Genomic DNA, 14,170 nt, shown 5'->3' on the forward strand with positions numbered 1-14,170 from the left:
GTAAACGTTACAATTAGGCGCAAGCATGACAAATATTAAATGTCTTGTGTGCGGACAGCTTTGAATGTTTGCCGTAGGAAGATGAAAACGTGTAAATGGAAGGAGACTGTAGCGGATAGTTCACCGTGGTCACCTCGACATAAGCGAGAATAGGCCGGGCCATATTTCGACATTGTGAGTGTGCCACCATGAGAATTAGAGCATTGTAGTTAATTACACACTCACAAATTGGTGACTGCAGCAGGCGCTTGTGGGATATTTTCAAACAATTGCCATGGGTAGTCAATAGACTTATCGAGATTAGTCTTGGCAGGAAGCAACAAATCTCGTTTATATACTGATTAGATTCCGGACTCATGCGTTCAAAAGATGTAAAGAACTGCAATTAATCAGAAATACAGCACCTGCTCAATGCAGAATTTTTTATTTGTACATAACAGTCCTAATACATTTTTCTGCGACCGATGCCTTCTAAAGCTACATATAAATATCATGTCGCACCTGGAGGAGTTGTCAGCTGCTGCTGTTCCTCATGCACATCTTCAATATGGTTGCATAAATTGGACAACATGCCTTCTGTTAGTGCCGATACATGTATGCCCCCCATGAATAAAGAACAAATCGATACCATAAATTCTACTGGAATACGTAATCTGCCTTCACGAAGTCGCAAGCACCGAAGTCACTGGCAAAAGGGGAACAACACAATACAGACATGGCACAATGGAGCCATCCATCACTTAGCAGTTGAGCTTTTATTTTCTTGCATTTACAGTTTTGATACAATCCTATGTTCCCAATTACAGAGTTTTCAGCGGCAATCTCATTACTTATGCATCACACTTTCATGGGCACAACGGAAACAGAATACATTGTTTTCGTTTCGGAGTTCTTGAGCTGTTGTGCAAAGGCCAAGAAATAGAGGCCTCATGCGACAAGACAGGAAGCCATCATATGGAACATGTTTGGCCTGGTAAAAAGAAACTGAGGCAGAAAACTGTGGACAAAGAGGTCATTTCAAGCTGACGCTGACCTTCATCCATGATTTAAGACGAAGTGGTGTCTATATCGCATATGTTCTGGGAGTTTAACATAGGTAGACTTCTCATATTAGTCATGCAAGTTAGCCTTGAAAGCACCCGCTAGACTGAACGCCTTCGAAGTTTATTCGGGAGGGCAACTGCAATGAGGACCCACAGCACTGCGTCATCGCTGCGTCATCGTTACAACGGCGGTAAGTAATTGGCAAACGCATACGATTGTCAGCTCTTTTTAAAGTAATGTTCTCTTTGCCTCTTTCACAATCTATGACCGTGCGTTGCAGATTCAACTTTCCCAGCAGCCTATATATGCCTGTCGGTTGAAGTATTCTCTTTCTTACCCATGCAGTGCACAAACGTGACTTTGCGATGATATCTACCAAGGAGAGCCCACAGCTGACGTCATTCGACTCTGACCAGGCAATGATGTACGGCAGAGTGAAATTGTTGCGTCCAACTTGCTGAAGAACTGAAGCACAATAACTGAGCTCAAGGACAAAGCGAAGCTGAGCAAAAGCGTCGTCGCCCAAGTGCGGGACCTGTGCAAGTGTCGTCTAGAGTGATATCCTGGAGTGCGGTGATAATAAATTATACCTGCGTCATCATCGTCCATTCATTGGCTGTTTTTTAAGCAAAGCATTTTCACACCTTGCTTCGACTTTTACACTGCCGCTGCGGATGTCACAGTCTCGCACACTACGTCAGGGGGGGGGGGGGGGGAATGGGGAAGGGGACGCTGAGGACATGTCTACACATGACAGGAGCGTGACAGAGAGTAAAGGTGACGCGAGAAATTTGATTGGTGCTTTGCGCCGCGTTGAATTGGCCCTATACCCTCTAGAGCTTACTGGGCGCCGCCAAATTACCCTCTTCACCACTGTAAACACCGTTGATCTCCGCAAAAGCACTGCAGATATTGCAGCGCTTATCCGTATACTAGCGTGCAAGTCCGGAGTGAAGCTGAAAGAACCATAGAGAGGGGAGAGGTGGGTGGCAGAGACGGGTAGAACCGATAACAATCGTCAAGCGTGTGAATAACAGCCTTGCCGCTCTTCGCTCACAGTTCCCATAAAAGGAGGGCGGACAGAGAAAGGAGACGACAGCGGAAAGGAAAGGTGAGGCAAAGGAAAGGAAAAGTGAGGATACGACAGCGCTTGCGCGAAAAAGGGATCAGCTTAAATTCAAGGCATGGTACGGTAAGTTTCTGCTGCTTCTAGAAAAAACTAAGGAAGTTTGTCTAGCGAACAACCAACGCAGGGCATGCAAACCAGAGCCGCATTTAAGCGCACCGTAAGGTCTAGGCGACGCTACGGCAGCAGTCACTCGTCTAACAGACACTTCTCGTGCCAGCCGCGGTAGCTTTTTGGCTATATGCTTTGCTCGAGTTGGCGGGCTTGATCCCGAATGCGGCAGCCGCATTTCGACTGGGGCGAAATAAAAAACACTCGTGCGCTGAAATGTGTTTAATGAAATGTGTTTAATGAAATGTGTTTAATAAAATGTGTTTCAGCACTCGTGCTGAAAAATGTTTAATAAGTTTAACACCACGGTGTTAAACTTATTCCGTAGTCCCTCCCTACAGCATGCCTCATAGTCTGATTGTAGTTTTGACACGTACACCCTAATAATTTCATTAAAGTTCAATACTTCTGCCACGATGCGATGTGCCATGTGAGGCAATGAACGTGCTCCACCCTCTCAGGAATTATGAAGTGCGGCGCACAGCAATGCGTCAAGCAAACACTTACCACTGTGTGTTTCGTGTACAGCGCACACAAACAGCCATCGCACACGCAAAGTAATGTTTCGCATGAACTCACCGCTCTTGTGTTGATCTAAACGTTAAAGAAATTATACAATCGCCGTCAACATCACCGTGAAATATTGGCAGTCAAAGCAAGCAGGGCAAAAAGCTTCGTTTACATCGATTTCCACAGCCCGGGGGATCCGCATATTAAGCATTAAATTATTTTAGCTCCCGCTATCGGCGACCTCCGTTGTCCGGGCTCTCATGCGATAACATCCCGGCATCATTGCGAGAACAAAAGGATATCAACCGGGCAACCAGTCAAAATGTAATAAAATGCCGTCTCAGCCCATCAACCCTTTTGACAGACCGCATTACATACGTTAGTTACTACCCGAACAACTTTCAAGAATATTGCTTTCGAGTTCTTTCTAATGTTTGTTGACAATATCACTCAAGGTGCAACTCCTAGTACGCTGAAGCTTTATTTGTCATAGGGCAATAGGTCGAAGTTCAAAATGCAGATACAGTGCTCCATACAGTTGATTATCATCTTTTGGTGCGGAGACAGGGCTGCCTGTGCTCTTTTCTATGTCAGCGGTCCGTGAGTTCGGCGGCGCGGGTTTTGCGCCGGTTTCTTCGAGATATGGTGCCACGCTTCATGAGCCGGCCGGCAGCGTCTGGCGCGCTGCGGATGGTTGTGAGATAGTTGTGACTGTTGTGAGGTGATTGGGTGTAATTTTTGTAATTACGCCAGCCAATCTGATTTGCCGGTAGCCATTTCATGCTTACAGACACGCTAGATTACGGGAGAGCCAGCATTTGTATGTGTATGTGGGGGACTGCGTGCATGTAGAATAGTATTTGCATGAGAATGGGTCGGTGGTGCTGTGGACACTATCGGCGAGGGCATGAGGTTGGGCTGCAAAAATGACATTGCCATTTTAAGCGTTATGCCACTATAATAAAAAACTTGCCTTCATTCAACCTTCCCTCTTGACTAAAATTTTAGCAAGCCTTCAAACCTATGCATACACCCTGCTGGAGCGTGTCGACGCATGAAAGCCCCCTACAAATATAGGGGCGTAAGCACATAACTCTCGACAAAAGTGGTCACAAGGTTTCGTTAACGATCTCACGAACTTCTTCTACAACGTAATGTCTTCTTCAGTCGAGAGAAGTAGCTTTGTGCTAAAGTCGTTTGACGGAAAAAAGAAGTTCCAGTGGAGGACCGTTTCGGAAAATGGAATATAGGGTTCCGTGCGGGTATCGCATTTGACTTGTCCTCGATCGCTGTGAATAACTCTGGCCAAGTGACTGCTGCAGGACTGGTAAAATGTGTTCTGGTCGACGTCTGCCTTGTCGAGTTACCCAGACAAAAAGAAACAAATAATCAAGCGTTCACGACGTGCTCTGGAAAGCTTTATTAAGAAGTTTGGTGATCGTTGCGGATGGTTCGCATCCAGCCTAACACCTCAACTTGCTGCTGGTTAATTCAAGAATGTCAACAGTACTATCGTAGAGCTGCTTACAGTGCTAATAAGAAAAAGTGGCGCTACAGTTCTCCATGAGGCATGGGAGGGATAAGAAGAGAGTATTAGTGGTAGATGGGGCGGAATATGGGGTGACTGTCTGGCGTACGCGCCCGACGTGTCGGAGGTGGCCGTTGAAATCAGATAAGAAAGAATGAGCTTGCCACTTGCCCATGTCATGGTTTTGCTTCAATATTTCGCCGCAGCAATGCATTCAAGATGCGAATATGACCGGCGAAGAGATAGATAACTTTGGACACTTCGCCTCGAGTACGGGGAAATCCTTTTAGGTTCGTCTGTTGAGCAAAGTTCTGTTTGTCCCGATGGTTGTGTTTTCGCAGACGGAGCTTGTAAGAAGTTTCTTTTGTTTCTTCTTTCATAATAAGGCAGCTTTTATCGCACGTAAATGCGCTCATAAGAGTGCGTGCTGTTCCGTGAAAAGCACGTAGCAAACAGCACTAGTGCATCGCTGAATTTACAAAAAAAACTGTGAATGCCTGCGCTCGGCTCTGTGCCGGTTTTATTCACACGTTTCCGCATTCCTCGTTTATTCATTGGATTTTTGTGTGTGCACGCAATAATACTTAGAGAAGAAAGTTGATTTGCAATGGAGGTCCAGTCACAGTAATACTATAGTTGAGAAATTGGCATGTATCGCGGATTCATTACCAATCTACGCTCAAGCCCGGCCGAGCATTCCTGGTCCCGCCGTTTTAAGGGTCTCATGGTGTTCCTTGAGGAACGCTGACATGATACTTTCATGTCATGATATATTCGTCACGTTATGTGAATGTCGTAGAGCTTGATATCCTACAGAATATGCTGGCAAGCCTTAGAACGTCCTGAATAATTTACTATAATTATTCTTCTACAAAACCGTTTTGGTTTCGTTTTCAAAGACGTGTATGAGCCATAACGTCTTGGGAGCAGAAGAGGTTCCTGTAGGAGTAGAAATTGGTCGCAGTTTTGTACTCGCTACTGTTCCCACAGTGGCCCTTTACGCTGCTACGTAGGTCCACACAATTATTGGCCGCATAGCAGATGACCTTGTCAGCCGGAGCGAGCTGCTGCGGTGATGTCCGGCTCCCACGTGACCAACCTCAGCTTGGTGCCGTCCCGGCGACACCACTCCTTGAAAATGAAGTCGAGATCTGTTTGTGAAAGAGCTATGAAAGCAAATTTTTAGGGCCCTCTGAGCCTCGTTAGAAAGTTTTTAGAGTTCTGAATTCATGGGCATTCATTTAATGCAAAGCAATCAGAAGTCGACGTGCCATAATTATATTACTCGCCGGGAAATATTGAGAGAAAGGATATAGGCGTGGGTTTATTGGAGCACTGACACATACTTTATAGCATGTAGAGACTACAACGTGCTTCTCGTTCGTGGCTCGATGACACTTCACCCGTATGTAGATAAGAAAACACGTAAAGTATATGTTGATGCAAAAGTTGATCTCGAGATGCCGGGCCTATTATCATCGACATTGTTGTTACACCATGACACAGAGAAAAATTTGCGAACGGTCGTACCGAAAAAAGGCGGCGATACGATGAAGCGGCTCGTACCAAAATAAACAAGATTATTTTGCAGTAGATTCTCGAGTTTTATGGGCCAAATTCCCGATACGATTATGAGACATGCCGTAGTGGAGGACTCTTCATTAGTTTTGACCACCTGGAGTTCTTCCACTGGCAGGGAATGCACAGTACACGACCACTTTTGCATTTTTGTCCCATCGAAATCCGGCCGCCGCTTCCATGATTGACCCGTTACGATGAACATCTTGTGGAAGCGCTTTCATGTGACAGCCGCAGTCACGGCAGGAACTGACAGAGCAGTTGTTTCATGGCACCATGACTCAGTTACCTTTTAGAAGCCCAAACCGAAACTAAATCGTAGAAACTAGTATTATAGTAAATTGTTTAGTCAGTTCTCGTACTTGACAATGTTTACTGTGTAGTGTTTACGATGCTTTGAGGTTGATATCAAGCAATAAAGAATGACTAGTCAGAAATGTATTTTTAATCGTCCTTATAAACATGAGACTGTTGAAGGTGTCGGGTGGCACACCCGTGCTGCCGGTGAAGACGTGGTCGAAGCGTGCCCCGCAATAAACAATACGACGGAATACAATCCAATCCAATAAATCTTCCGCCTGCTCGCGATCACCGACTGGATTGCAATGCAGCGGGAGCTGCAACTTGATCTGGGTGACATTGTATCGTCCCTTTGTACCGTTCCCAATACATTACAAGCACCTGTAGAGAGCTTGTAGAGTTCGAGGATATTGTATTTACATTTTGGACGCCTTGATGACGTATACGCGATAGCGTGCCTTGTCGTCGTCTGAGGAGTGCATTGTTCGGATGAGCTCTACGGTGTCCTTGACTGCCGCCATTTTCTCCTCGTCAGGAAGGATGTCGGCGACCGGGTTTAGGGTAATATATACACCTGCGGCCAACAAAGTACAATGAATTACATTTAGGATCAACTTGCCTTTTACAATAGAAAAGAATAAGTTGTGCAGACCAACGATATTTCCGGCACGAATTCGCACCGGCTCATGGTTGGTACAAAAGCATTCAGGTTCCTGGAAAAAAATTAAGCAGATGCAGCGCACATCTTCGAACCTTTTTTATGCAAAGCTTTCATGAAGCAACGGTTATTAAAGTTCTATAAATATGCTCAGTTCATTCTTGCGTCTTTGGCGTAAAAAAAATAAATTATGGGGTTTTACGCGCCAAAACCACTTTCTGATTAAGAGTCATGCCGTAGTGGAGGACTCCGGAAATTTTGACCACCTGGGGTTCTTTAACGTGCACCTAAATCTAAGTACACGGGTGTTTTCGCATTTCGACCCCATCGAAATGTGGCCGCCGTGGTCGGGATTCGATCCCGCGACCTCGTGCTCAGCAGCCTAACACCATAGCCACTGAGCAACCACGGCGGGTTTGGCGTAACGGACACTGACACGCAACAAGGCATGCATGCATGCTCTCACGCGAGCGTACTATGAATTGTGACACACGCCATGACCTTCTCAAAGTGCTAGTTGGCTTTTCTAATGCCAAACGTGTACGTGCAATTGTTTCCCAGTGGTATACACGTGGCACTACTGTGCTGGGAGGTCAAAGTTTAGTACCACCATTGCGCGTGGTCCAATTTCTATTTCATATATACTCTGGAAACTATTCGACGTGACAGCTGCAGCAACCGCGATCAGGGAATTCCGGGACGTTTCTCAAAGGAAGCTTGAGTTTAAAATTACTACAGGCGGAAGTTGGACGCTACTGCCTGCAGGAGCTGCAGGGGTGGCTGTTGAGCCGGCATTTAAATGACGGGTGGCATGCGCAATTATCTAAACGCTATCCATTTTGGCTTCAAACTGTTCTTTGACTTCGCAAATTTCTCGTGTTACACAAAATTTTTAAGTACATATCCAATAATTCGCAACGACCTCGTACGTAGCCAAAGACTAATGCGTTGTTGTGGGATATGTTTGGAAGCTGGGAATGTTTTAACATTTATGAAAACAAAACGTAATAATAAACATCACAACAACGTTCCTAGCCACAAGGAAAAATCTTAGAAAAACCATAAATCAACCATCATTTTCATGGTATTTGAATGATCGAAGCGGAAGACTTCTGAATAGTAATTTTTGTAGGAAACGTCATTGTAAACCAGGCTCACTTTAAATATTTTCTTTTCTTCTTCAATCTTCGTAACTATTTTATTAACACCCATGCTAACGAATACCTGGCAAACACAGTTTTTATGTGCAGTGTTTTCTTGATATTGATTTCTTATGTTGTTGCATCTCTCTGTTCTAGCAGGATTTCTTCTTGCATTCTAAACAGAGTGATGCTTTGGAAGCTCCTTGTATTTAAAAACTGCTTGTCTGGTATTCGAACAACATTTGTCAAGTGCTGTAGACTCCTCGAGGGAGTAAGTTTACTGTGCTGGCTGGAAAGCACTTTGTTGTTGAAGCAGTACAAACCAACAGTTTTAAGTAGACTAATCTTCTATATGTAGAGTAGCAAACCAACTGAGCTAAACTGGTTAACCTCCCTGCCTTTCCCTCTCCACGTTTTCCTTCCTTCAATCAACTGCTGCATCCCGGATTGTGCCTCTTCGTTCCATGAATACCATGAAAACGAGAGTCGCAACCCTAGTTACTCCACGTGAACACACGACTGCCTATTTTTGAAACAGCACTGTTGAACTGCCAGTGGCCTGATTTGTTCAAGTTGTATTATAACTGGAAGTGTTAAGGTATTAAGCCACGTTCGTAACACTGGCAACTGTACCCTGCTGAGCAATGTGCTCCCATCTTATTATTTATTTCCAAGTGGCGAATAAACCACAGCAATGACAGATGAACCTAACTGTCTGCAGTTATGCAAGAGATATCTACAAATACGGGGTTGTACTGGGACATTGCCAAAACACAGAAAACAAAATCGTGTTTGATACATTGCGCTCAAGCACGCCAGCCAATCACTACGCTGGACATACTAGTAGCAAAGGCGACTGGTCAATGACATTGTTCACTAACGAACGAGTTTTGTGAATTCAGCTCAACTTTTTCATATAATGAGATAGCTAGCCTTTCAGAAATGTGTCCATAACTGTCGTATAATTAGGGCATTCTCAGTCGTTGTTCTACCCAACATACCTTGTGCGCGCGTATCTTCTTTGATGATATAGTATTCTTTTATTTTCGTGCTAGTGGTCAGACATTTCAGCCTTCCATTTCGCCTGACAGTCAGTCACAAGCATCGCACTTGATCAACGGAGCTAGTCTGACGCATCAGTACATTCGAAGAAGCACTGCAGGTACTAAATATATACCTGTCCTACTTTTTCTGCCCTGCATTCAAACACAAAAAAAAATGTTTCATGGTTGATTCGATATTAGTGCCAGTTTTTTACTGTATACTCATATTCGATTCAATTCGGCAACATCAGTGCTGCAACACAACTATTTTCATTGTCAGTACAGTTTCCGGTAAACTGCCATCACCTTTAAAAGAGTTGAATGTTGTACTAGGTAATATTTTGACGTGAGAACCATCGTGAAATAGCGCGCTACGTCTCCCTTCAGTTGTGCCGTGCCACTGCACACTATTTCAAGATTGTTCTCATGTGAGCCCCTCTTAAACGCCGCACGTACCCATGAGTGTCTCCAAGCTGCAGCCATCAAAAACTGTGCATCGCGGCAGCTCCAGCATACTCGGCGATAGTCCAGCTTCTTTGAGCAGTTTCGAAGCGTATTCGATGCGTTCGCAGTCGTCCATGTCTTGCGTTACTGGAACGAAGCGGTCGATCACCTACGTGGTGAAATAAGGGAGATGCTCGTTGTAGCACATGTTCTCACAAATGAATAATAAAAGCAAGCATTAGCCCTTTCAGCATAGGTGCTACGTACTGCCGCTTTTCGTTGTTTTGTCTTTGTGCGACGTCACCCTATGCCATAAAACTGTATGAGCACCTTTTATCAAATGGCCAGGGAAACGGAGCTAGTCTAATGCATCAATTTAATATACGTGACATCAGTACTTCACTTGAATTTCGTAGAAGTCTTACGCAATCTCATTGGTATACTGCATACTCTGCATTCTCAAATTGCTTTTGTTGCTTTAGGCTACCTCAGGAAAAACAAGTCGCAGAACTGTGACACCTCTTTTCAATACGTCTAAAACTTCAGCCTTCAATTCACACTTCGGCAATTTCCGCATAGAAACGTCACCTATCGACAAAAGGCGAGTCAACAGCGGTGGACATGGAAGAAAGACAAAAAGGCATTTGTGCACCATGTGGTTTGTTTAGACGGCACAACCTTCGGGACTGACCCGCATTTTCTGACTGCACTACTTACTTGATCGGCGCATATTTTTCCCCGAGCAGTGCCACAATTTCTCTTCCGGCTTTATGCACGCTCAGTTTAAACGAGCGCATCTGGGTTATTTCATTCATTTTTTCGCTAGTTACGCAATATTATTACTCCGTACATAGTTCTACGCAAGCTTGGTGCGTCTTTATTGCTAAAAACTTCATTTTGAGGCCGTTTTTATTGTCCTAAGTAGATTAGAAGGTCTTAAATTGTCTACTGACGACACAAAAACAGCCAGACACCCAGATACCACAAACCCCAAGTCTACCTGAACTCTTAAAAAACGACCTTGCATTTAAAAAACATGGGAATCTTAGATCTGAAGTAGAGCAAGCAACTTCAGGTCTCTGTTGCAAACGTTTCCATTGACATGTGTGCTTCTTCCTCATGCATCGGTGCCTCAGGTGTACGTTGAGAGAAAGGCAAAAGGAAAAAAAGACAACTAGGTTAAGAAGAACCAGAATATGTTTTGTAACCCTAAACCAAAGGACGGGGGAGGAGTAGAAAGATAAGGACATTGAGAGAAAGACACACACCACACAGGCGCAAGATCATAGCCGGCCATGATTGCTGCATACGACCACACCAGAGAAAAGCCGTTAGAACGGGTAAGTGTTAAATCAGCTTGGGCCGGTTTGTGCACTTAAGTATAGTAACGATCCTTTCCCAGCCCTATTCCATGATAATTTATATGGTTTAGAGAGTAGGTGCCCCGAAGTGATTTATTCTGGAAATAGTCTGTGAAGAACGCGAGCTAACGCAGTCGCGAGCAATCGTACTTGGACGCGAGGGTCGAAGAACTTTCACACAAAATGTGTTCGTCTCCTCACGACCACAGTTTATAAACTTAAGCTAACTAGACATGTATACTACATACCATGGTTAAGCCATTGTATCCTGTGACGCTGTACTGAGGCGCCACATAGCGTGTACTTAGTGTGCGGTGGTGATTGCATTCGACATGTATATGCACATGTTCGCAATTTTTTTCCTCTTTTCAGCATTCATTAGACAGATGAAACAGGGGAAAGCGACAGGGAAGCTGGTTCACCGCCCTCTTACAAATACTATAAGATTACTTTAATATCGCTTGAAAAATATTGTGCAGTTACACATCTCCGATAGACACGAATAAGGGGTCGAACCGAGTGCTTAATTTTTGTTAGTCATAACCATAATCTCGGACGCTTATGTGGCATACAACATGCTTCAACCAAAAACCTTCGACAACTGGTGTGAACCCTCCCGCATAATTCACTATCGTAAGCAATATTCTGCAGTGCCTACCGGTGCGTACTTGCTCCACCGCTCAATTTTGGTGATGTTGCGGCAGACGTCCATGGCTTGGAGGGAAGCATGGAATACCAGGAGACACTCCCCTCCAGGCTTCAGGAGCCGAGCCACGTTCTTCAAAGCAGCCGGCTGATTGAGCGCCCAGTGCAGACAGTGGAACGAGTAGACCCTGTCGAAAGCACCATACTCGCCTAGTAATGTGAAAGAGAAACAAGTCGCAGTCTCACCCGAACTGGGGAGCATCGCATGCGGTAGCAAATTATTAGTTATGGAAAGTAAGGATAGTAGTTTTATTGGCCGTATAAACTTCTAAGCATTCGCTTACTAACTAAAGTAGCGAGCATCATGTTAGACAGGCACTAGCAATCATGAACACATCTCACCCGATGACCGTGGATCCTCGCTGTGAAAACGCTGGCGGGAGGAAGCGCGGCAGCAGCAACGAGCGAATCGAACATTGTGCTGCATCTTGATTCAACGAAGAGTAAGTGACAAGAACACAGCGCACACGAAGCTATGAGCACGAGACGCGCTCTGTCCCCATCGCAGATCGCTTTCAAAATAGAGCCCACGTGACCGCATGAGGCCGCGCCATACGCCGCCGCCGCCGCTGAAGTAAAAGGCCCCTCGCCCTTCCCCCTTCGGTGTGTTGCGCGCGGTAGAAGACGGCGCGCATCCCACCCCCTCCCACTCTCGTCCATTGCGCGTGCGACAACGAGCCGCTATAATCGCATCACCATCGCACGGTTTAACTCGCACATACAGCATACGGTGCGCGGCGACTATGTTACTGCACTTGAAGTTTATACGGGAACTCACGGAGATGCCGACGGCAATGACGACGGCGGAAGGGCGCCTGGATTGTCCATATACTTGTAATAAATCCTATTATTACATCACATCAAATGAGTTCATTTCCTCGGAGACCCTACTGTGCAGTATAACATAATAATATTTGGGGCTTTACGTGCCAAAACCACTTTCTGATTATGAGGCACGCCGTAGTAGAGGACTCCGGAAATTTTGACCACCTGGGGTTCTTTAACGTGCACCTAAATCTAAGCACACGGGTGTTTTCGCCCATCGAAATGCGGCCGCCGTGGCCGGGATTCGATCCCGCGACCTCGTGCTCAGCAGCCCAACACCATAGCCACTGAGCAACCACGGCGGGTGCAGTATAACATAAGGGTTGCGCTCCGAGATGGTCGCGTTTTGTCAGTGACTCAAAAATATTTTCAGTTCATCTTTCAGAAACTTGACGGAGAGGGGGTTGAAGTAATTTGGTCGGAAAGGCCATTTCATTCGGATGCTGCGTGTGGGAAAAAACGATGAGTATAATGCCAGAGTACGAGCACATCTGCGTGACACTTGAAGTTCATGCCTGGTGCGATTGGGGCAAAATATAATATGGATGACAAAGAAAGCTAGGAGAACATCTTATTAAGCAAAGACAACGGTTGTAATGCGACGGCGAAGATAAATACTCGACAAACCAGATTCTGCCTTTAATGATGACACGTTAGCGTTATATTCATGAACAGATAGGAGGAATGCCGCGGTTCTGAACTGTTTATAAAGCACGTGCGACGTTTGATTGTTGCGACGTGCAAATGACGGGTACAGACTCAAACACTTGTCTAACTAGCGATTTATAAACGAGAAGCGTTACGTGTCCGGGTGGCATGGCGTTAGGTAGCGTTTCAAGAAACCTAGCTATTTACTGGCAAATGAGATAAAGCTAGCGATATGCGTATGCCAGGACACAATGTGACACCTAAGTACTTGAAGTAGTTAATGGTGTCTACAGAAACTTCATACGTACGGAAAGTGAAGAGGATTCAGAGCGACAGGGGACCGAATACACATTTGCACTTATTGGAGTTGATTGTCATTAAGCATCGTTACTATTTTGGTTCCTCTTTAAGATCTATTCCGTCAAGTTTGTCGGCCAAAGGCGTTAGTGTTGGTGTGCTAGATGGCGCAGTCAGCACGTGAGTAAAGGAAAGTGTAATTAATCTCCATTATGTTTACTGCAACATCCGACTGGTCGAGGAATATGTCTTAGCTCTCTGTTATTGTCTGACCCAGCATGTGCTTCGTTCCACATTACGTTCCAAGTGTTTCGCACCACGGTTAGAGTGTGTGCGTTGCTTTATTTCCCTTCCGGGCTGCCTCTGTATTGAGCGCTATGATACGTGCAGTGCTGTGTCTGGATGCGGCAAAGCTCATCGCGCTCTACTTAAGATTATTGGGTCTAACGTCCTGACACAGCACATGACTACGAGGCATGCCGCAGAGGAGGGCTCCGCATTCATTTTGACCCCTTCGAGTTTTTTTTTATGTACTCCCAAAGCTGCGTACATGGACGTTACTTAAATTCCACCCTAATCGAATTTGAGGTCCGCAGCTTGGAAACGAACCTCGACCTCGTACAAAGAAGGGCGGGGGAGGGGGGGAGAGGTGAGTACGCCATAGCCAATGAGCTATCACACGGGTCGAGATGCTTTTCCCACTTTTACGGAGAAACTGACCCAGTTTCCTTGTAGGGCATTTTAAAGCGAACAGCTTCCTTTGACTCTTTCATTTTCGGTGGTGGTGGTGGCCGCACTCGCCGAAAAAAGTGTTTGTTCATTCGCTTGTTCAGTCTCTCTCCACCCCTCT

At 45.4% G+C, this 14,170-nt stretch overlaps 1 protein-coding gene across 5 annotated transcripts in view; it reads right to left on the reverse strand.

Moving 5' to 3' along the window:
• Nucleotides 1–6,327: 6,327 nt before the first annotated feature.
• The window catches only part of LOC135912266 (juvenile hormone acid O-methyltransferase-like), an 88,429-nt gene continuing 80,586 nt past the window's right edge, over nucleotides 6,328–14,170 (reverse strand). For all 5 annotated transcript variants that reach the window (XM_070528061.1, XM_070528060.1, XM_065444676.2 and 2 more), the window contains 3 exons: nucleotides 11,504–11,700; nucleotides 9,497–9,653; nucleotides 6,328–6,771 (listed from right to left, as the gene is read on the reverse strand). In XM_070528061.1, coding sequence (XP_070384162.1) covers nucleotides 6,614–6,771; nucleotides 9,497–9,653; nucleotides 11,504–11,700 — 512 coding nt within the window. In that variant the 3' untranslated portion in view covers nucleotides 6,328–6,613. The remainder of the gene's footprint in view (nucleotides 6,772–9,496; nucleotides 9,654–11,503; nucleotides 11,701–14,170) is intronic.

The sequence above is a fragment of the Dermacentor albipictus genome, chromosome 10 (genome assembly GCF_038994185.2).
Source record: "Dermacentor albipictus isolate Rhodes 1998 colony chromosome 10, USDA_Dalb.pri_finalv2, whole genome shotgun sequence".
Taxonomy (NCBI): domain Eukaryota; kingdom Metazoa; phylum Arthropoda; class Arachnida; order Ixodida; family Ixodidae; genus Dermacentor; species Dermacentor albipictus.